At 41.6% G+C, this 25,167-nt stretch overlaps 1 protein-coding gene across 1 annotated transcript in view; it reads left to right on the top strand.

Annotated features, from left to right (window-relative positions):
- cwc25 (CWC25 spliceosome associated protein homolog) overlaps nt 1–22,699 on the top strand; it is a 35,198-nt gene extending 12,499 nt beyond the window's left edge. Inside the window, exons 5-9 of the mRNA XM_084318604.1 lie at nt 15,699–15,853; nt 19,062–19,125; nt 20,173–20,366; nt 20,623–20,790; nt 21,221–22,699. Of these exons, the coding sequence (XP_084174730.1) occupies nt 15,699–15,853; nt 19,062–19,125; nt 20,173–20,366; nt 20,623–20,790; nt 21,221–21,335 (696 nt within the window). The 3' untranslated portion in view covers nt 21,336–22,699. The remainder of the gene's footprint in view (nt 1–15,698; nt 15,854–19,061; nt 19,126–20,172; nt 20,367–20,622; nt 20,791–21,220) is intronic.
- The last annotated feature ends 2,468 nt before the right edge of the window (nt 22,700–25,167 follow it).

Below are 25,167 nucleotides of genomic sequence, written 5' to 3'. Positions count from 1 at the left end.
GTGCTCCTCATCCTGGCTAGCTCCTCACAGAGGGGTTGGGAGGGGTTTTCCAGTATAGCATCCAGCTTTTTCCTCGTCCTCTTCTCTGCTACCACCACTAGCCACATCACAGCATTTTCTTCATAGGTTTTTCTGTTTCTTTCTTGAATATGAGTGGTCAATACGCTAGGGGCAGTGGTATGGTTTTTCCAAAGACAGGAAGATAGTGGCTAGAAGGCATCCAGCATTACAGCAGGCTGTCCGTGACCACAGAAGAAGTGTGCTCAGACTGTGCGCATTGCATTGTGGACCCTAGATGACATCTCGGCAGCTTTATGAATGTCCGCCGTTTTAGTTCATGGAAACTCATGGCATTGTAGTTTTCATCACATTCCTTTTTGTTATTTTTGACTGTCTTCAGTTTAGCCCTCTCCCGGTGCTAACCATCTATAGTTGCAAACACTCTTGCAACAATATTTCGATAAAGCTTTTCAACATCCGATATACAAGATCTTGGCGTAAAAGTGTAACAATGTCGCTAGATAGAGAGATAGCAGCTGTTTCTCTGCATCTTGAAAACGTCAATGTTGTTCTTTCGGGGATCATATAAATAGATTGCGGACATCAATTCACAAACGCCATGATTCAGTACTCTAGATCAGGGGTTCTCAACCTTTCTGCTGCCAAGGCACCCCTGTGTTCAATAAAATATACCAGGGCACCCCTACATACGATTAAGACTTTCCCGGTCCTGTCTTTTTTGCTACAATGATGATACAATGACTCTTTATTTGCCGTGCTGTCGTTGAGATGTTTTGTTGTTTGTTTGTCTTTGTTGCTTGTTGGTGAATCTGCAAATATGAATTGCCCCACGCGGGATCAATAAAGTTGTCTGAATCTGATGACAAACGTTTTTTTTTTTTTAAATACAGAAAAGGATCACTAAAGTGCTATCTGTTGCAGCTGCACTGTTCTCCATAAAAATAGCATATTTGGATAAGTTTGACAATTTCTCAAAAACAGAAAATCATGTATTTTTTTTAAATACAGAAAAGGATCACCAAGTTACCATTTCTCAAAAAATATAAATAAATACAGAAAATAAGCACTTGTTCACTCAGTGGACATTTCTAGCTCAGTGCGAGGTCCGCTGCTGCTGGCTAATAATACGGTCAATACGTGGGGAGATCTTTGACAAGGCAACACGCATGTCATCATCAAGGCTCAACTTGGCCCTATATTTTGTTTTCAGAGCTGTCATGGATGAAAAGCCAGCTTCACACAGATATGTGGGGCTGAATGGTATCAACACCTTAACTGCAGCATCATGAGATATTTGGTACTCAGCACCACACTCTGAAACTAGCTCTCCAGGTGGTATCAGATGAGATTTCAATGAGTTCTTCCAAGAGTTTGGATGGAGATGTGTCAGGAAGCTTTGTCTCAATGTTGTCTGTAAAGTTTTTTTTTATCCAGAGTAACTTGGTGATACTTTTCTGTGTTTTATTAAATAATGATTTTCAGATTTTTAGAAATGGTCAAACTTATCCAAATATGGTATTTTCATGGAAAACAGTGCAGCTGCAACAGATAGCACTTTAGGGATAATTTTCTGTAATCCAAAAAGAATTTGGATTCACTATAAAGTGCCTGTTCACTATAAAGTGCCACGTTTTGATATATTGAAATTTTTTGGAACACGCAACCTAAAACACCTTCCTCTCCCAAACCGTTCCTGCAATTGTTTTATGTTGCATGATGATCATGGATACATTTATTATGTATTGTATTTTTTATGTTTAAATATCAACATAATCTGTCTGTCTACCCTCAGTACATTTACTATCAATATAATATAGTAGTCTGACTTCATCATCTTTTCAAACGCACACACATAGAGGGAGAATGCCCCCCCCTCCCCCCTTCCTTCATCCTTCCAACTAAGTCCCCACCCTGCTGTTCTCTGTCGCTCTGAACAGGGCTTTTAGCTTGTTGTTAGCTTATGGTAACGGGACATTAATTCCGGTCTTAAACACAACGTGGTCATAAAGGAATGGCAAGGATTGCAAAGCATGTTATATGCATTTGACCCGTTGCGGAATAAAACAGCAGGGATTTGTTTTGGGTCGCAAAAACACTACCCTTGCAGCTGCTGTTTTCAATGTCCGCGTTCCAGATCCAGACGCTACTACTGCTGAGCTGAGAGACGCTACTGCTCAGCCTGCTGTGTGGAGATGCATCCTATTGGCTGTGTGCTGGAGCGGATATGAGTCACGACACCACGGATTTTCAAAATAAGAGTATCATAATGACCTTAATGTTGCTAGCTTTCGGAGCCTAGTTATTATAGCTGGAGCTGCGCGTGGGCATAAATGAGACCCGCTATAGGATTTTCAAAATAAGACTGTTGTCATTCTATATTTTTAAAGAACATTGCCAGGCATCTCGCGGAACCCCTGACAGCTCTCCGTGGAACCCCTGTGTGCCGCGGAACCCCTGTTGAGAACCGCTGCTCTAGATGATCCCTCTGTGAACAGGCTGAGAAGGGCAGCGGGAGGCAGAGTTGAGTCGGGTACCGTGTATCTTATCCCTCTATCAAGAACACTCCTCCCACATATGATTTAATGTAAAACAGCCTCAACAAACCGCTTCAGCACGTTGAATGTCCAGTAGTCTGTAAATACATTTTCCTCAACTAAAAGGCAAACCATTTATCATAGTCCTTTGTTAGTATAGTTTGCATTTAGTTGTAAAAAGCAAACAATGTTGTTGCTGATGATATATATTCTGTAATATATATCCGCACAAGAACCAGCTGGTTCAGGGACGGCTTTTACCAACAACCCACAAGACTCCTGAACAAGGACAAGAACAGGAGATAGCCCTATTAAAAACTCTTGAACACACACACAAGACACATGCACCCTGCACTTTAAGATGCTATACACTTTTATGCAAGACACTTTCTGTAGAAATTTACTATTTTATTTTATCTACCTAATTTTTTGTATTTTATTTTTTTATAATTTTTTAAACAAACACATAAACAAACATGACAACACACGATAAGATATACAAGCATTAGTTGACAGTGCACATCCAATTAAATCACCATTTAGTTAATTGTCTTATACAGGATATACCCCTAATACCTGTTATCTAAAAACCTATACACATATGCTCTAGCTCGTACCCCCCCCCTCCCGGACCCCCCATTGGATAATCCAACCATTATAACTTGTTCCTAACCATACACTACCATTATATGCTAGCTTTTATTCTCTCCACCACTTCTAACCACATTGTCATTTTGGATTCATTGAGACCCAAAATTCTTGCTGTAGATATTTCTTGATAAATCACATCGAGATATGTAAGAATCCAGACCTTCCGGCACATTTTTTCCGGTTGAAACCATCGTGATGCTATCAGCTTTTTAGCCACTGTGATACCAGATAAAACCAATCTCTTTCGCTGTGGATGTTCTGCATACTCAAAAACATCATTCAGCAGTAATACAGAGGGGTGTACAGGTATATTCAGAATTAAGAGATTTGATAATTGCCTGGTCACTTCTTTCCAGAATATCTTAACTGGTGGGCAGTCCCAGTACATGTGCATAAATGTCCCCTCGTCCCCATTTGTACATAAGGAGTATTTGGAGTCTTGTTTAAGACTCATTCTGTTCAGTCTTATAGGAGTCAAGTATGTCCTATGGATATAGTTAAGATTGATTTGTTGATGGTCCGGGTTCCTTGATGCAAGTCGAACATTTGCCCAGGCTTCTTGCCACTCAAAGTCTATTTCCAGGTCTGGTATATCCCTCCTCCAAATAGAGTCTAGATGGAGGGTTTCTTACGAGGCCGTTAGTAATTGATGATAAAAATCTGATACAAAACCTCTCGATGTCTCTCTTTCATAGAAAAATTTGTGGTATCTGTGGTGTGCAATTGGTATCGTTAATGGAACACTGTGAGCCTTCAAACATGCCAATAACTGCGCGTAAAAATAATATGTGGACTTGGTGAGATTACATTATTTGCGTATTTCATCGAAACTACAAAAACCCTGTTTGTTGAAAACGTCTCCTAATGAGTGTATGCCTTGCTTTTCCCATCTAGGGAATCTTATAGGTTGTTTTCCAATCAAGAGTGCATTGTTATTGAATAAGGGAGTATGATTATGCCATTTATGTGGGATAGAATCTTTTTTTTGTGTTTCACGCCATATCCGGATCGCATGAGTGATTATGGGGCCAAATTTCCGTTCGCATTGCTTAATTGATAATTTGGTGTATACTATGTCCTTCAGCCTATATGGAGCTACTATATTTTCTTCTAAATTTCTCCAGGATACTGATGCTTGGGGATCAAACCATGTTGTTAGTGGTCTTAAAGTGTACGCCTTAAAATAGTGGTAGAAATCTGGAAATGCCATACCACCGTCTGCTTTGTTTCTCTGTGCGGTGGATCTTTTTATACGTGGTGGTTTGTAATTCCAAATAAATTTGTATGTGGAGGAGTGTAATTCTTTCCAGTAACCCTTTCGAGGGGGTAACGGTAGCATTGAGCTGAAGAAGTTGATTCTAGGTAGGACGTCCATCTTAACTATTGATATCCGTGCCTGTACTGAGTTTTTAAGTTTTGACCACCTGACAAGGTCGTATTTGATTTTGTTTTGGATTTTTATGTAATTGTGCTTCACCGTTTGGCTTATGGTAGGAAATATTTCAACTCCCAAACATCTAAAGTGTTTTACCATCGGTATCTTTTCTGGGAGGGTTATATTTCTTTTTGCAGGGGCGTTAAGTGGGAGGAAGGCCGACTTCGGCCAATTTATCCTAAATCCCGATAAATCGCCAAAGTCCTCAATCAACTTGAGAAGATGAGGCAATGCAGTGTTGGGGTTTTGCATTAACAGTATTACGTCGTCCGCATATAAACTAATTTTGTGTTGTGTGCCCTTGATTACGATTGGTTCTATGGATTGGGATTGTCTTATATATTGTGCTAAAGGCTCTAATGATAGATCGAATAGTCCGGGACTAAGAGGGCAACCCTGTCTGGAAGAACGTGATACCGGAAAGATTTCGGAGGTGATTGTGCCTGTTGTAATCATGGCCGATGGGTCTTTGTATAATACTTTAATCATATCAATGAATCCTTTTCCTAACCCCATCCTTTCTAATACTGCCCATAGATACGACCATTCCAACCTGTCAAAAGCTTTCATTGCATCCAGGGACAGCATCGCCTTAGGTGTGTTGTCTTCCTTGTTAGCATCTAGTACGTGTAGTAATCGTCTTATGTTATCAGTGATCAAGCGGCCTCTTATGAAGCCAGTTTGGTCCGGATGAATTAAAGACATCATATGCTTTTGTAGTCTGATGGCTAATACCTTAGAGTACAGTTTGATATCGGTTCCGAGGAGGCTTAAAGGTCTGTAACTACCGCACTCCGTGGGGTCTTTGTCTTTTTTAAGGAGGACTGTTATGAGTGCAATATTGTCATTCTTATGGAAGTTCCCCTCCTTGACTGAGTATAAAATCATATTTAGTAATAAGGGACCAATTATGTCCCAACAGGATAGGTACATTTCTGCCCTACCACTTTGCATTTCAGATATGGCCTCCCTAAGTTCATCTAGTGTGATCGGTGTTTCTAACTGTTTAGCGTCATCCTCTGAAAGTTTAGGAAGGTTAATTTGATTAAGATATGTGTCCGTTTTGTTTTGATCGAAGGTTGTTTCTGATTTGTATAAGTTGGAGTAGAATTCTTTGAATGTCGTGTTTATTTCTTTGGGTTCTGTAACAAGTCCTTGTTGTGCTCTAATGGTAGTTATATCTGCAAATTTTGCGTTGACTCTTAATCGCATAGCTAATAGGTGACTTGGTTTGGAACCTTGGGAGTACTGCTGTTGTCTTGTGCTACGTATTTGCATTTCAGATTGTTGTATGTATATGGCGTTAATCTCTTTTTTTAGTATATTGACTTGATTTTCCAGTTGAACCGAGTTGTTGTATTGTAAAGAATTAAATAACGTTGAGTAAAGCGTTTCCAGTTCAGCCAGTTTTGAGCATCGATTCTTGCGTATTTGGGAGGGAAAGCTATCAGTGAAATCCTTGATCATTCCCTTTGCCGACATCCATAATATTCTGGGATCCTGCACCGAGTTTGCATTCATCCGTAGGAATACCGTAAGAGCTTCGTTGATTTGTGTAATGAATTCCTTGTTATTAAGCAGCATCGTGTTAAATCGCCATCTTGGGGCTCGGGATGATGGTATACCAAATGTTCCTTTTAGGAGTAAATAACAGTGATCTGATAATGCATTAGGTATCATTTCCACATCGTAGTTATCAAATAGTCTCGGGGATGTAAAAACATAATCTATTCTGGATAATGTGTTATGTCTCGCAGATCGACAAGAGTACTTCCGGGTCGTGGGGTTAAGTGATCGCCATAAGTCATTTACACCTTTAATCTTCGACCAATCCTTTAATGCATTAGATGAATTTTTTTGTTCGCTGGAAAAGGTGGGGTTTGATTTGTCCATCCTTGGCATTCAAATCTGCACCAATTATAAATGAGTATTCGGGAAGGTCTAACATTACTCTGGTAAGTGTAGTGAAGAAACTAACTTCGTATAAATTTGGGGCGTATACCGCTACCAACGCTATTTTCCTGTTCTTGTGTAAAATCTTAGCTATAGTTATCCGACCATCTGCATCAGACCATACTCCCTTCAATTCAATATTCAACTTCCGTCTAACGACTATGGCTACTCCCCGAGTTCTCGTTCCAAAGGAAGAGTGACTAATGTTATATGTGTTGTCCGCTAACGTATCTGTCTTTCTCTAAAATGTGCGTTTCGCTTAGCAGAGCCACGTCCACCTGTTCTTTTTTCATCAGTGTGAGCACGCTTTTGCGTTTGTGTTGATTATTTATTCCACCAGTGTTCCAGATCATTATATTCAAACTAGCCATAATCTATACATGTTGTTGTGTAGTTGTTGGTAATGCTTCTGGAGTGCGAAGCTACAATAGATGTACATCCAATTATTGAGGTCCCGTTGAGAGCCGAGCTTAAAAACATACATGTATACAATTAAAAATCCCCTATTCCCCCCTCCCACCGAGAATCATACAGGACTGTGTTCCATGAACACAACCTTCGCGTATAACTCCCTCCCTTAAACCACTGGATATCCCAGAATGATCCAATTATCCTTAACATTCCTATGTATACCATAGGATCTAACATTCTAAATTCTACCATAAGTAGAATGTCAACTGTGGCTTGGCCGTTAAATAAAAATTAAAATAAGATAAAACTAAAAATAAAGACAAAAAATAAGCTTCAATTATCATGCCATAATCACTTACATTTTATAGGAACTTGTGTAATTTATAATAACCCAAGAATAATATAGAGGTATTGAACTGAGAAGAGAACCTCAATAAATCAGAGAAAATAGAAGAAAAAAAAAGAAAAGAAAACATTAACTCTTGAAAGAGCTTTGCTATGCTTAATCACGTAGAGTATAAATTGGAGAAGTAGTGGAAATATTTCCAATTAGTAAAAAGCAGTTTTTAAATACGTATATGCAGCATTTCCCCTGGCCAGGGGTGGGCGATGATCCGTTATGAAGAATATTATTCCGAGATGGGCCCACCGGTCCTCAGCCAGCCGCTGCTGTGATGGTTCTGTGGTTCTGCAGCTAGATGCTATTGGTTATTCCCCCAGAAGGTCTTCTGGCTGTATGTCTGGCCACATATTGCTGTTATTCCAGAATGTTCCATATATCAAAGAATGTTTTAAATGTTCTAGATCAGTGGTTCTCAAACTGTGGTACTTGGTGGTACTGCTGGTGGTACTTGAAAACATTTCCAAAAAAGCTAAAAAAAAAAAAAAAAATTTGCAGTCAGGCCACTGAACTTAGAAGCAGGCCAGGCCAGTGTTTCTGGTTGCAGCAGCGCGATAGTCAGATAATCTAAGTGGGGAACAACCAGGAGATCACTGTGACAGAGTAATGCAGTCTAAACAGTCATAAATCTTTCATTCAACTTCAGCCCTGATCATAACCATTTATTTTTAGATTTCTTGTAATGTCAGATAAAAAATGAAATACTCCCACTTTTCTGAAAATAATTGGTGTTAAATCTGACATTACAAAAAATCCATCAAAATATGTGTTGCTGCTAATCATTGACACATGCCTAGCCTGTAATAATCCCCCCCAGAAAAATGTACTTTGCATTTGATATATTGTAAATATTTTACTTTTTGTGTTTTTTTTTTAACAATAATTTGTGATGCCATCACACAAACTGGCATTTAAAGGGTAAACATTCAGAAATGTATTGAATGTGTTTTCTTTTCTTTTTTTACAATAATTTGTGATGCCCATCATAAACACTGGCATTTAAAGGGTAAACATTCAAAAATTCCTGCACCAGAATGCAGGAAATTAAGTGTGTGTGTGTGTGTGTGTGTGTGTGTGTGTGTGTGTGTGTGTGTGTGTGTGTGTGTGTGTGTGTGTGTGTGTGTGTGTGTGTGTGTGTGTGTGTGTGTGTGTGTGTGTGTGTGTGTGTGTGTGTGTGTGTGTGTGTGTGTGTGTGTGTGTGTGTGTGTGTGTGTGTGTGTGTGTGTGTGTGTGTGTGTGTGTGTGTGTGTGTGTGTGTGTGTGTGTGTGTGTGTGTGTGTGTGTGTGTGTGTGTGTGTGTGTGTGTGTGTGTGTGTGTGTGTGTGTGTGTGTGTGTGTGTGTGTGTGTGTGTGTGTGTGTGTGTGTGTGTGTGTGTGTGTGTGTGTGTGTGTGTGTGTGTGTGTGTGTGTGTGTGTGTGTGTGTGTGTGTGTGTGTGTGTGTGTGTGTGTGTGTGTGTGTGTGTGTGTGTGTGTGTGTGTGTGTGTGTGTGTGTGTGTGTGTGTGTGTGTGTGTGTGTGTGTGTGTGTGTGTGTGTGTGTGTGTGTGTGTGTGTGTGTGTGTGTGTGTGTGTGTGTGTGTGTGTGTGTGTGTGTGTGTGTGTGTGTGTGTGTGTGTGTGTGTGTGTGTGTGTGTGTGTGTGTGTGTGTGTGTGTGTGTGTGTGTGTGTGTGTGTGTGTGTGTGTGTGTGTGTGTGTGTGTGTGAGAGAGTGTCAATTCTCCACTTGCACAAATTGAAAGTAGGCACTTCCGGCTGACTTCCGGTTGCCAATAGTACTTCCTGTCCCATCCAAGTACATTGGTTTTAGCTACTTTTCTCCCCTTATTTAAACAACTTTGTCGGCACAGAGAGGCAATGAAACGTTTGTATTATTATAGTATAGAATGTATTTAATAAGCAAACGTTTGTCAGCAGGGTTTTTGGGCTGTATTTCATGTAAAAACGTTTACTGTTAGTTTCCTTGCTCAGCCAGCATTAGCCTTCATTAGCTAACAGAAGCTAGTGGTTAAACAGGCCGGATTAGCTTTGAGCTAACTATCTTTCCCGACCCATGTATTCCCATTCTAAACATAACGTCAGTTTACAAAACATGACCTGTCTATATAACGTTGAGGAACAAATTATAAGTGTGTGGGTGTGTGTTTTGGTGAACATTGGACTGCAAACAGAAAATGCATCACAGTTAGACAGTAGCTACTGTTAGCTGCCCTCCGGATTAGCTTTGAGCTAACTATCTTTCCCGTTTACAAAACATGACCTGTCTATATAACGTTGAGGAACGTTATCTCCCGGGACGAGTAGCCACGTTAGTTAGCCAACAACCAGCCAGGCAGCGCCGTTATCTCCCGGGACGAGTAGCCACGTTAGTTAGCAACCTGCTCTCACCATGTCTCCCTCCCCAGCCCCCTGCTCTCATCCAGTCCCCTGCTCTCACCATGTCTCCCTCCCCAGCCCCCTGCTCTCATCCCGGCCCCTGCTCTCACCATGTCTCCCTCCCCAGTCCCCTGCTCTCATCCCTGCTGGCTAACTAACGTGGCTACTCGTCCCGGGAGATAACGTTCCTCAACGTTATATAGACGGGTCATGTTTTGTAAACTGACGTTATGTTTAGAATGGGAATACATTGGTCGGGAAAGATAGTTAGCTCAAAGCTAATCCGGAGGGCAGCTAACAGTAGCTACTGTCTAACTGTGATGCATTTTCTGTTTGCAGTCCAATGTTCACCAAAACACACACCCACACACTTATAATTTGTTCCTCAACGTTATATAGACAGGTCATGTTTTGTAAACTGACGTTATGTTTAGAATGGGAATACATGGGTCGGGAAAGATAGTTAGCTCAAAGCTAATCCGGAGGGCAGCTAACAGTAGCTACTGTCTAACTGTGATGCATTTTCTGTTTGCAGTCCAATGTTCACCAAAACACACACCCACACACTTATAATTTGTTCCTCAACGTTATATAGACAGGTCATGTTTTGTAAACTGACGTTATGTTTAGAATGGGAATACATGGGTCGGGAAAGATAGTTAGCTCAAAGCTAATCCGGAGGGCAGCTAACAGTAGCTACTGTCTAACTGTGATGCATTTTCTGTTTGCAGTCCAATGTTCACCAAAACACACACCCACACACTTATAATTTGTTCCTCAACGTTATATAGACAGGTCATGTTTTGTAAACTGACGTTATGTTTAGAATGGGAATACATGGGTCGGGAAAGATAGTTAGCTCAAAGCTAATCCGGCCTGTTTAACCACTAGCTTCTGTTAGCTAATGAAGGCTAATGCTGGCTGAGCAAGGAAACTAACAGTAAACGTTTTTACATGAAATACAGCCCAAAAACCCTGCTGACAAACGTTTGCTTATTAAATACATTCTATACTATAATAATACAAACGTTTCATTGCCTCTCTGTGCCGACAAAGTTGTTTAAATAAGGGGAGAAAAGTAGCTAAAACCAATGTATTTGGATGGGACAGGAAGTACTATTGGCAACCGGAAGTCAGCCGGAAGTGCCTACTTTCAATTTGTGCAAGTGGAGAATTGCTTGCTGTGTGAGAGAGAGAGAGAGAGAGAGAGAATGTTAGTTATTATGTTCTCAATGCCCCTTGCATTGTATGAGTTGTGTGGAAGCGTTTGCTAGTTCTAGTGCTATCCCTTTGTACATTGTGGCTGTGTCTGACAAGTTAACAATAAATAATGGTATTAGGAATACATTTGCCTCCTGCGTGAACTGTGCATAGCTGAATAGACTGTATTTTAACGCCGGTCATATGGTGGTACTTGGAGAGCCAGCTACGTTCTCAGGTGGTACTTGGTGTAAAAAGTTTGAGAACCACTGTTCTAGATTATTCCAATATGTCGTTTTTACAGTGTTGAATGTTCCAGTATGTTCCGGAATGTTGTTAGAATTCCATACTCTTAAAATAAGGACCGCTTCAACGTCATGTTCATCTTCTCTGTATCGTTCCAATTTTAAATCCAATATGTCCTCAATAATAAAAGTCCAACGGGGAAAACATTCAATAACTCCAAGCTCGTAGGTCTCTCTGTCCCAAATCAGCGGTTCATTAAACTTTATACAATATGGTGTCCATGCCTAACAGAGATTAAAAGGCTGTTTATACACTATCCTGCATTTTGTGCTGCCATATATTTGACTGCATCTTCAGGCGAGTTGAGGAAAACCCTTTCTCCTTGTTTATCGACGATGCGAAGTCTTGCAGGGTATATTAATATGGGTTTGTATTTCTCCAGATAGAGTTGGGACATCACCGTCTTGTACTTGGCCCGCAAGATCACCACATCCCGACAATAATCTTCAAAGAAGTGTATTGATATATCCTTGTGTTTCAGATTGCCTTTCATCCTGCGGGTCTCACGAATGATCATTTATTTTGTTCTGACTTGACGCAGGACAACCATTATCACTCTGGGTCTGACGTTATTGTCGTTGGATCGGGTCCCCAATCTGTAACACTGCTCCACCTCAGGTACCGTAGGAAGGATTGTTGGTCCCAGGATTTTCTGTAATTCTGTCGCAAACGCTTCAGGATGTGTGCAGCTCACCGACTCGTCCAGTCCGACTATACGAATATTCAACTTGCGACTTTGATATTCCATCTCGAATATTTTAGCTTTTTGTCCTTCATTGATTCGCTTAAAGGAAAACTCCAACATTTTGGGAAATTAGCTTATTTAACATCTTCCCTGGAGTTAGACAAGAAGATGCATACCTTTTTTGTCTCTGTGCGTGCATTTAGCTTAGGGAACAGTCGCTCTGTTAGCGTAGCTTAGCTTCATCACTAGAAGTGGGGGAGGGTTTGAGCCTGACGTTCCCTACAGTGCCCTACAGTCACGAAATACACTCCAAATACAACTCCAAAACGTTACCATGACTTAAAATCCTCTTACCTTGACGATTAAAAGCCTCCTCAATTTAGAAAACAGTAATCCAATGGCTGGTATTGATATACTACTAACTACTGCACGCTAACGGAGCTAACCGGACACTCAAGCAGATAACGAGAGCAATGACTTCCTTTCTGGGGGGTTTCAAAATAAAAGAGCGACGTCTATAGCAGCGGAATACGTTTATTTTGTACATTATCTAACGTTAACACGAACCTAAACTAACTTTAGGTTAGTTGTAACGTTAGTTTAGGTTCGTGTTAACGTTAGATAATGTACAAAATAAACGTATTCCGCTGCTATAGACGTCGCTCTTTTATTTTGAAACCCCCCAGAAAGGAAGTCATTGCTCTCGTTATCTGCTTGAGTGTCCGGTTAGCTCCGTTAGCGTGCAGTAGTTAGTAGTATATCAATACCAGCCATTGGATTACTGTTTTCTAAATTGGGGAGGCTTTTAATCGTCAAGGTAAGAGGATTTTAAGTCATGGTAACGTTTTGGAGTTGTATTTGGAGTGTATTTCGTGACTGTAGGGCACTAGGGAACGTCAGGCTCAAACCCTCCCCCACTTCCAGTGATGAAGCTACGCTAACAGAGCGACTGTTCCCTAAGCTAAATGCACGCACAGAGACAAAAAAGGTATGCATCTTCTTGTCTAACTCCAGGGAAGATGTTAAATAAGCTAATTTCCCAAAATGTTGGAGTTTTCCTTTAAGCTCAGCCGTTATATCGTTGAGCTCCGTCTTGAGTTATTTTTTTTTATCCACTTTTTCTCCCATTTTCTATATTTTCTCCCATCCCAATTTCGTAACATCCAATTCAACCCTCCCCTGTCACGAACGCTGTTTCTTGCCTCCCACAAGCCGGCTGCAATGTGGACTAAGTCATACATAGCACAAGTCCCCTCCGGTACTTGAGGTAACAGCAGTCGCATCTTTTCACCTGCGCAGCTCGATCTCTCAGTGGCGAGGAGTAACGCGTGGGAGGCTCACGCTGCCCCCGACACTTCCAGATTCTACTGCGCAGGCGCACCAACCGACCTGTAGGAGTCGCTGTCCACAATGCCCGATCCCCACCCATCAGTTTCCCACCCCCTAATACGGCCAATGTGTATTAGTATGGACGACCAGCTAAACTGAAAGCAAATGTGGAGCGCTGGGCTCGAACAGGCAAGCCCAGCGTCTCCAGATTTCGTGGCGAGCGCCTTGCCCACTACGCCACGTAGCCGCCCCGTCTTGAGTTCTTTGTAGTTTCCCTTCATCTCAGCCGTTAGTTTATTGTTGATATCAGCTACGTCTTTGTAGATCCGACTGAAATTCTGTTGGTGTTCCTCCAAACCAGTTTCCAGTGCTACGGTGCGCTTAATATGTGCGTCGGCATCCACCCTTAGCGCTTCTATTTTGCATTCGATAGATTCTTTGATAGCATCTACTTTTTCGGTCGGTTATTGTCTTTTCCATTTTTTTCATTTCCCGGATGATATATTCCGTATCTGCGGAGATGTTTATAGGGGTTGAGGGGGATGCCAACTCGTCCATATCCTCTGCTATTTTTCGCACGTATCCCGCGGCCATAGGCGGGTCCTCTGCGCTTGGTTTTGCAATCGTTTTATCTTTCCTTGTTAATGGCATCTCGAATCTTTCAGTCAATATAGTTAGTTGATAATCTCAGTTGATATATGCGTCAAGTTTTACACGCATTGGTGGTATATAAATATGTTTTTAAAACGGAAAAAAAAAACGGGTGAGCAGCTGTGTCACATGCGACTTACTTCATTCTATAGCTAAACCGGAAGCCATCTACCTAATTTTTATATTTAATGTATCGTACTACTACTTATTGTTATTGGACACACACACCCTGCACCTTATCATGCACATACACTACACGCAAGACACTTTCTGTAAATAATTTACTATTTTATCTCGCCTCTTTTTATATTTTATTTTGATGTTACTACTACCGCCTATTGTTACCATTCTTGTATTCATTGATGTTTCTTAATTGTGCACTGTTGAGTCTGAGCTCGAAACACAAGAATTTCATTACCTGCAATTAGGCCTGCCGCGATAAGCAATAAATCGATTAATTGCTGCGATAATTAAAATGAATGCAATGATTTTGACGGGCGCGATTAATTGCTATTTGCGCGTTTGTTTTAATGAGGCGGAACCAGTGCCCCTTGTCAGTCACTGTCCGTGTTGGGAGGCGGGCCGCTGACGTTACTACAGAGCACAGCACGGGAGCTCCGTGGGGCAACGTCACATAGCTTAACTACATTTCTCAATAGTGTTGCTCCTTTTAACCAAGTAGCGTTATTTATAGTGTAACGTTAGCTATTTTTAGACCCAAGTAGTTACTCGCTACTGCCCGGAGAAACTGGACTGCTAAATAAAGATGAAAGATAGAGCTTTGATTCTCATTCCATGCTAACAACATTAGCTAAATAGCTAACAAACGAAATACAACGTATAGCATAGCTACAAGTACAACACAGAATAACGTTAATACAATTACATGCATCATTGTTTACAATGAACGGGTGGGGCTAGTCAAAGGACTGGACACGGGGACAAGTTAAACATGAATTAATTTATTATAACACTCCGGTAGTTTCGAGTCGTGCTGCAGTGCTTACGCACCACAGCTATTCTATTATATACTGCTTTGACGCTTCCTCCTCATCGTTGATTGCCTGTAGTAGCTGCATCTAACGTTAGTAGCTAACGTTAAAACTAACCTAAAGTTAGTTGTTCACCAACATTTGTTTTATCATTAGCTCAAAAACAGAACCGGACGAGACAAGTTGTAGGCTCATAGGTTCTGCTTAGGATAATCACAACAATACTTCCGGTCCGGTCGGTGGGCTTCAAAATAAAAGTCTAAAACACCAGAAAAGACGGAGCGGTGGGCTTCAAAATAAAAGTTTTGGGAAATAAATGTCTCAAAACAAATTCTCTAACCGGTCGCAATAATATCGCTTATCGCGATATTTTCGGGGGCAATTAATCGCCCAGCAAAATGTGTTATCGTGGCAGGCCTACCTGCAATGCCCCCTGTATTGTTGTGTATTTGACAAATAAAGAACTTGAACTAATAAACAGGGAACAGTCATAACATGTCCTGAAAAGCAGCAACATATATAGCGGTTAACTCTGAATTGACTCTGAAAGGATATATTTAGTGTTTTTGGTATCGCATGTTATCTGTTGTGCGGTTTGCCAGAATTGATTGAGTTGCAGCTTGAATAGCTACAACCAACTCGACTGCCCAGAACAACAACCAGTCACTCGATAATGAGCTTTTGGTTAGAATCCTAACGGTATGATGCCAGGTGACATTTCAGGTGAAACATAATGGAATAATCTGCTCTTTCACAGCTTCGTCAGAATCTTGAAAAGAAAGACAAGAAAAAGAAGAGGAAGAAGGAAAAGAAGGAGAAGAGGGAGAAGAAGGAGGAGAAAGAAAGGCGAAAGGAGAAGAAACACAAGAGAAGGAGCTCAAGCTCTGAGGAGGAAGATGACAAAAAACACAGGTACGCAAGAGACTTGGTGATTTAATGGAACATGCCAACAGAGCTCATTCGCATCGGCGACCCTAAAAACAGTGCATGTGTGTTCCTGTGTGTGTGCCGCCCATCGCTGCATGCCGAATAAAGACTTCTGAGTTAAGTCCTGCATTATATTCTATTATTATTATTATGGGAAGGGTGCTTACCGTCTTCTCCAGAGTCGGACAAGAAGATGGATACCAATTTCCCCTCTGTGCGTTCAGTAGAAAGCTATCCGGCTACACTAGCCTAGCTTAGCACACTGAATGGAAGCGGATACAGATCAGCTAGTCTAGCTTGAAGCTCCGGGAGAGGTGTTTCTTTGGCCAACAGCTAGGCTCGCTGGTTCATATCTGCTTTCATCCGCAGATATCTTCTTGTCTGACTAAGCACATGTCCCATAATGTTGGCATGTTCATTTAAACATAGCCTAGCCGTTATACTAATAGACTGGAAAGTCACTTTGTATGAATGAATGAATGACCTTTATTTATATAGCACCACCCCCCCCCCCCCCCCCCCCCCCTGGCCTAATAAAATACACACCCAAAATGTTTCAACTCTACCAAAATGCACCTCATCTTATATTTTTGTATTGATGTAAATACAGTTAATGTAAATTATTATCAGGATGCTCAATGACAATGACACTATGTAACAACCCATCATCAACACTCACTGCACAGTGCACGCACATCCACATGTACACTCACTTTAGACACTTTAACACACTTTATATTTATCTATTATTAAAGAGATTTGCACTACATTCATACCTCATTTGCACTAAGTTTTGTACCTCATCTCCTTTCTGCATTGTACCTCACTGTTACTCATTTTACTCTGTATTGTATATATGTATATTGGCTGAACATTCCCATACTTACTTTTTACTTACTTCTTCTTAACTCATTCAGCGCCGCGGGCCTAGCCCATCTTTGTTCCTACTGCGCCACCGCTCTAAGAGATAGGAATGCGTGGCGGTGTTTGCAGGGCTATATCTATATTATAGCTATGGAGACAATACTATGGCTCATTTGACATCAACTATCATTGATCAAACATCGTTCAAAAGAATACCTTTTTTCATGTATACGTTCGCGTGTTATACCGTGGTGAATATAAGTATAATTTCAGAGTGATCCTGGCTAATTCCACAACTGCGCTATGGACCAATACGTGAATTTTACTAAAAACGTTGGCGTTGCTCGCCTGGACACACTACTATTTCCAAATCAAATGTATATAATAGGTATTATGTTTCATCATGAATGCATGACAGGGGGGGGGGGGTCGTTTTTTATGCTTTGATCGTCACCAACGGCATATGTTCTGGAGTGCGTTACACATGGTCCAGGCCTGTACAGTGCGAGATATATCTCGCACGTGCTACAGCAACAGCGGTCTGTGCGATGAATGGATTTACTTCACTAGCACTGGTGCGATAGGGATTCGGTTCATATAGATACTCTTATTTTGAAAATCCTGTAGCGGGTCTCATTTCTGCCCACGCGCAGCTCCAGCTATAATAACTAGGCTCGACAGCTAGCAACATTCAGGTGCATATGATACTCTTATTTTGAAAAAACTCCGTGACAACTCGACGAGTCATATCCGCCCTATCCGTGCTTGCAAGCAGAGCAGCGTGTTGGTGCGCACTGCTGCTGCGTAACACAGCAGTGCGCCTACACGTCCCGAAATAAGTCCGTGGTGTTTTTTTTTTCTCGCAACGGGTCAAATGCATCTACATGCTTTGCACCGTCGCCATTCCTTTATGCGCACATCGCCCGAAATTAACGTTTATGTACCATTACAATCACTACAACGTTAGCAAGCTAACAAGCTAATCCTGATCACAGGCAGAGCCAGCAGACACAGTGTGGAAAGGGAAATGGGGGGGCACTCTCTCCCCTTCCCTGTGTGTGTGTGTGCGTGCGTGCGTTTGGAAAGACGATGAAGTCACTAGTCAGGACTCAGGACAGGAGTATATTATAGTAAACTGAGGATGGACAGATAATGTTGATATTCAAATATAAAAAATTTCGAGAGGAGTGGAAGTTTGAAGACAGACTAGACTACAATATGATGCAGGGGTGGTGAGTTGAAACAGTGTGTGTGAATGAATGAATGTAAACTTTATTTAACAGATTGCAGAATGGGTACAGTACAGTACGGCTCAATACACACAATTGTTAAGGGGATGCAGACCAGAGAAAGACGTTTGTCTTGTTTACATCAGGGTCCCCCATTGTGTGTGTGTGTGTCCCAACCGACCCCACTTCTATGTTTCAATAAATTATTTGCATTTAAAACTATTAACGCTGACTCATTCCTTCAGTCCACTCAAAATTATGCTAATATTCCTTATGTTGTTTATGATATTAATTGAAAATAGCATATGAGAGTATTACTATTATAGTAATAATAACACATGGCGATATACTAAATGACAGCCAAACATGGCACTGCAACTAAATAACACAAATACAATAGGCACATTTGTGACTGTTACAAATATAACATGTTTTATACTTGTGCTACAAGATTTTGGCCTGTGCTACAAAACTATCAACCTCTGTAGCACCAGTGCTATGTGCAAAAAAAGTTAACGTACAGCCCTGACATGGTCGTTGTGATCGATGTGAAATCATGGTTGGATCAAAGCAGGGTTGATGTCATATAGTCCAAAAAGAATATTCCAATTGTCTGATCGCGATTTCCAGTATTGGTGTCCATCGTGTCGCCAACATAATCCACCACAACACATGCATCGGGGGCATTGGACGAGTTTCAATGTCATGAGTGAACCACTAGACTCGCCTGACCAAAAAAAACTGCGCCCGGAGTGAATTAAACGTAATACCGGGTGTGAAAAAAAGGTTTTCGAAGGGTGGGCGATACTGCCACCTACCTGGATGCGGCCGGTATTGCACTCTAGCAATCTCAGAGTGGTTCCTTATGGTAACCCAGAGGTCCGTGTGAGAGCAATGAATAAAAATATTGAATAAAAGAAATAACGATGAATAATAATAATAATTTTCTTTTTTTCCCCTGTATGTAGCACACTCAGGGGCTCATACATAAACAAGCATTTCATCATAAAGTATTCTGTATTTTGTTGTGACGAATAATAAACAAACTTGAAACTTATTTACAAGAGATCTAAGCATTTGTTTCAATGACGTCTTCTCAGGTCACACTCAAGGGAGGAATCTTCAAACAAACATCATTCTCACCACACTGGCTATGGGCTCCAGGTCAGTAAGCAGTGCAGTATTTCCTGACAGTACCGGTGACATCTTAACACTTTGAGTGCCACGCTGTTTGGTTAATTTACCTTTACAATGCCAGCCTTTCTAGTTGTTTCCGTGGTTGTTGCACTATGTTTGCGAAGCTGTGTTTGTGTTCTGTATTATAGCTGTAGAGACATGGTGTGGCCCATTTCGACAAACATTACTTGTAGTCCAGCCTGGGAATAATAGTTTGTTTCCACACGCTGTAGTTTGTAGTTTATTACACGCTAAACATCGCATTTTCAAGATAATACAGTATTTTTTCATAGATCGCGAGATAAAACGCATTATGTGCAATAAGCCCAAACCGTTCTGGCTGATCCCCTGAAACCCAGAATACTCCCAAATCACAGGTATATGGCTTGTATATATGTATCATCACAAAATCATCAAGGGGGGGGTCATTTTAACTAAAAAAACTATGATCGTGTTTGCCAAGCATGTTTTTCGTCTGGTGAAACACATAACTGTGATCGTTAGAAAAACACGTTTCAGATTCAGTAAAATAGACATAGAATGTACCTTACCTTAGCCAGAAGGTATTCCAAAAGAATAATTCCAAGTGATCGCATCGCCATCGCGATTACCAGTTTATATGTCTATACACGTTTCGATGGTCAAATACGCTTATGCAACGGAATTCCGAGGCGAGGACTGTGAATTTCTGTCCGAGGAGAAGGAGGGGCCACTCGCGAGGAGAAACTGAAACTGACTATCAGCCCAGAGCCCCATGCAGTTCAGACACGGGACGATACTGCCACCTGATAGCAGTTCCAATGTGTCGGGACGTGCCTAAATGATGCAGCAACTGTGTAGAGCGGGGATCAAAGTAAAAAGATCCAAAAACAACTTTTTACGTTTATGGCACTCAACGGTCGGCGGCCAAACACATAAAAAGCTGTTTTTGGCACAGACTTGTGTTAATGAAGTGCACTTAAGTTGAGATGATATTCGGTTGTTCAACCTCCATTAGAAGTTTATTACACACTAAGGTCTCATCTCCTCCCTCAGGTACCTGCCGGGAGACATCATCAATCCACAGCTCCTTCCAGCCACTCTGGGCGCCACGAGAGGAGCCTCTCTCGATCGCCTCACAGGAACGGCAGAGAAGACCACTCCTCCCACAGATCAGACAAGAGGGTCCACGGCAGAGCTCCTAGTCCACAGAAGGAGCGTTACCACAGACAGAATAACCACAAATCCAAGTAAGGGTCTTGCAGTGCTCCGGTAACAAACACAACATAATGTATAATCGTTGAAGTGGTCGTACTGAGACCATCATGCTACAGGGTATCTGTGGGGTATTAAAAGTCTTACATTTAATTTGCACAGGTATTACATTTTTAGTTTTAGTTTTTTGCTGGTATGATCGTGAAATTGCTATTAAATTTATCTTTAAAAGTCTTCAATTTAAGTAGTTGAAACCTGCAGTGTTACAAATATTTGAATGTCTTAATTTAGACAGCTTTCTGCTGAAGAATTGGAGCGGAGACGAGTGCAGATGATGGACTTCGCCAAGCAGAGAGACGAGGAGAGAGAAGATAACGTGAAGAGCTACAAGAGACAAGAGGAGCAGGAGAAAGAGCGGGAGAAAAGTGTCAAGCATGATCCCTACGCTGGCTTCATCCAGTAAGTGTTTGCTTGATATAAGGCTTGGTATCCACTTGGGCACCTGTGTCTTTACAGAGGTAGCTTCTCTAGTAGTCGTCAATGGAAAGGATATACGATAGTGGTGGGTTTTCATTGGAAAGAAGGGTGCACTTTTGTGAATTCTTTTGTAAATTCCCAAACAGCTTGGCACACTTTTAGCACTTCATTTAGATTGGTAGACGTTACAGATATTAAAACTTTCAGCAAATGAGCACCACTCTTCAAATGGGTTTTCAGTAGTCGCTTAGAAACTAGAGTGGACACGATCAGTGTTTCCCTCAAGCATCGGTTAACGACGGTGATGTACCCCTCCTGCTGACTTGTTGTTCACAATTTGTAAGTCGCTTTGGATAAATGCATCAGCTAAATGACTAAATGTAACTGTAATGCCAATGTTTCCTTCCTGCAGCAACATGAAGTTGGAGAGTGCTTACAGCTCTTCCTTAGAGGACAGAGTGAAGAGGAAAATCCACTCCATACAGAGGACCCCGGCTTCCTTGGAGAAGAACTTCATGAAAAGATGAAGACCTTCGCCACATTAAAACCTTTGAGCTGGTAGCAAAGACCCTGTTTCTTTCTTTATTGAGATATTGTGGTCCATCTCCCTTTTGTGTTTTTTTTCCCTTTATTGTATCAAAGAAGATGGAAGGCTGCTCTGGTGGGATCCAATCCCATCTCAACAGGTGTCCAGGTTGTTCCAGAGGTAGTGGTCTCAAAGGAACACACCAATATTATGGGAAATGTGCTTTCAGTCATTTCTTCTTTTCTTTAAAACTCCAACTGTTAGTGGTCTGTATCTGCTTCCATTAATTTGTACTGTGCTAGGCTAGCTTGCAGCTGGATAGCTTTTTACTGAACGCACAGAGAAGAAATGATTATCCATCTTCTTGTTTGACTCTAAAGAAGACTGAAAGCGCATTTCCCATAATGTTGGTGTGTTCCTTTAACTCTTTTACGAAAGGTATGGTTTGAATTATGGTGAATGGTGATACTATGACTTTTACCACGACAGTACCATTTCTCCCATTTTCTATTTTTCTCCCATCCCAATTTCGTATCGTCCAATTCTACCCTCCCCTGTCTCGAACGCTGTTAGGCCATGCCTCCCACAAGCCGGCTGCAATGTGGACTAAGCCTTACATCACGTGTCCCCTCCGGTACTCAAGGAAGCAGCAGTCGCATCTTTTCACCTGCACAGCGCGATCTCTCAGCGTCGGGGGTCTGCGTTTGAAGGGCACGCCGCCCCCGTCGCTTCCTGATTCTGCTGCGCACCAACCGACCTGTAGGAGTCGCTGTCCACAACGTCCGATCCCCACCCATCAGCTTCCCACCCCCTAATACTGCCAATTGTATTAGTATGAACGACCAGCCAAGCTGATAGCAATGCGGAGAGCTGGGCTCGAACCCAGCGTCTCCTGCATTGGTGGTGAGCGCCTTGCCCACTGCACCACATAGCCGCCCCATTATACTTTTTTTTGTAAAGGAACAACTAAGCTATCTCTGGGGATTGAATACTTTCCTGTTTTAAGGGTATATTTATGCACCTTTGCATTTGCTCACTGGTTAAGCTATAGACAGTTTTGAAGTGACAACAACATTCTAAACGGGCCCACGTTTATTTCCTGTTGCAATGTTTGCTAATGCAATAGTTGACGGGAAATACACTTGGGTCCAAAACTTCCCTAGCAACAGAATTCCAGTGAAACAGTATAGTTCTGACAAAAGTAGAGGGTCTGTGTCAGCCAGTTCAACATGGTCAGTTTCCAGCAAGCCACGGATAAGAGATTAGTATTGTTTTGATTTTTTAGTAGGTCCTCATTTTATCAGATGTTTTTATACGATATGTATATTATGAGATGGTATACTGTATTCACAATAAAAAGGATTTCCAGAACTCTTGTATGGTATGGTCTCTTTATATTAAATTCTGTAGATACTTTTTGGTATTATGTATTTTTGATGCAGGCTCATGGCCACATGAATTGCTGTCATATTGGGCTTGGTTTGTTTTGGCCCACTAGGATTCGACTGAAATCCACCTAAGTTTGCTAGGTGAGGGGAATACAACACAATTCCAGTAATAAATTGTAATGAGTTACATTTCTTTGAGTGAAGGGTGAATGAATGAAAACTTTATTTAACAGATTGCAGAATGGGTACAATACAGTACGGCTCAATACACAATTGTTAAGGGGATGCAGACCAGAGAAAGACGTTTGTCTTGTTTACATCAGGGTCCCCCATTTTCAATTCATAGTGACATTTATGACATACACAACATGCATGACATTTATGGCATAGGGACATACATGACACAGGTATATAGTACTGTTACATTTGTGACATGATATGCAAATATACAGTACCGTTACCCATAGATCCTGACAGAGTATATGATGGGGAGGAGACTGTACATTGGGTGGGAGACAAATATACATACGGTGGGGAGGAGACTACATTAGGAGGGGGGGGGGGGGGGGGTTGGACATTTATGGTGGCCAGTTTCGAAATGCAGCCTCCCGTAGGTGCTATTTTATAGCGGTTTTGAATGTGGGTAGGGATTCACATTCCTTTACGGCTTTGGGTAGGGCGTTCCACATTAATGTGGCATAATTGCGAAACGTGTTTAGTCCCTTGTTTGAGCCGAATCTGGGTTTAACATGATTTGTTGCGCTTCCTCTGGTGTTGTGGTCGTGGTATTCACTGACCTTTGGGAAGTATTTTGACATGTACATGGGTACTTTAGTCGTATAGTGTATCTTGTAGACCAGGCCCATTGCAAGTTGCTGTACTCTGTCGTCTACTCTAAGCCATCCTAGGTAGTCAAAGTGGGCAGGGGTGAGGTGGGTTATAGGAGTAAGGTCAAGTAGTAGTCTGACCAGTTTGTTTTGTGATGTTTGTAATCTTGTTTTTAGCGCCTTTGAGGTGCTTTGGTACCATGAGGTGCAAGCATAGTCGTAGTACCCTTGAATGAGTGCTCCTGCCAGAGTCTTCAGGGTATTCTTGTTTACCAGAGAGGAGATCCGGTACAAGAATCGAGTTTGTTGGTTGACTTTTTTTATTACCTTGGATGCCATTTTGTCACAGGAAAGATTAGCCTCTAGGATGGACCCTATATGTAATTTCATCTTTCCTTGTGACAATATTGTCACCCACTGTAACTGAGAAGCCGTCGGTCTTGCTGAGTTTGTTATTTGATCCGAAGAGAATGGACTCTGTTTTACCCAGGTGTAATGATAGTTTGTTATCAGCGAGCCAGGTGCAGATTCTGCCGAGTTCTGAGCTGAGGGTTTTTTCAACCTGTAACTTGTTCTTGTCAGAGACCAGCAGGGCTGAGTCGTCCGCGAACAAGAACAAGTTGCAGTCACAAGCTGACGACATGTCATTTGCATAAATTAGGAACAGTAGCGGTCCTAGTATGCTTCCTTGTGGAACACCACAGCTCACTCTGAGGGGGGGGGGGATAGAGTACCGTTTACCTCCACCATCTGTTCTCTCCTCTCAAGGTAGGATTGCATCCAGCTCACTGATAAGTGATAAACTATCAAAACCAATAGCTTTTAGCTTGTCAATCAGAATGGAGTGATTGACAGTGTCGAAGGCCTTTTGTAGGTCCAGCATGACCATGCCGCAGTATTTGCCCGAGTCCACCTCTTGTTTGATGTGGTCGTTCAAATAGAGAAGGCATGTGTCAGTGGAGTGGGATGTTCTGAAGCCAGATTGGAATTCGTAGATTAGATTTTTTTTCCGCTAGGTACTTTTCGACCTATTTTTTCCATGACTTTCGAGATGGAGGTAAGAATAGAAACAGGGCGGTAGTTGCCTGGGTCTAATTTGCTGCCCTTTTTGTGCAGAGGGGTCACTCTCGCAATTTTGAAGTCCTTGGGGACGTGTCCCTGTTTTATGGAGAGGTTTATTATGTGTGTGATGACTGCGGGTGATGGCGGCTGCTGAGTCTCTGAGGAATTTGGAGGGGATGTTGTCATGGCCAGTGGCCTTGTTAGGTTGGAGGGCGCTCAGTTTTTTGAGTACCTCATCTGTTGTTACCATTTTCAGTTTGAAGTCGTCTTTGCGGACCCCTAGGTTTTTGTAGTATGCTACTATGTGTTCATCATCATTATGTGTTCTACCCCATAATGCCCTTAGTGGGAGGGTAGTTTGTTTACCAGTGTTGTGGCTATGTTTGTGAAGAAAATGTTTAAGTAATTGGCTACATCTAGCTTGTCTGTGATGAGTGTGTTGTCCGTTTTTTTTTTTTTTTTTTTACTTACATTTTTATTCAACATTTATGGACATACAACATAACATTTATATTGACATCCATAGCATATCGACATTCATATACGGGTACATTCA

This window comes from Notolepis coatsorum (genome assembly GCF_963971535.1).
Source record: "Notolepis coatsorum genome assembly, chromosome: 7".
NCBI lineage: Eukaryota > Metazoa > Chordata > Actinopteri > Aulopiformes > Paralepididae > Notolepis > Notolepis coatsorum.
This window is presented reverse-complemented; position numbering and strand designations above follow the sequence as displayed.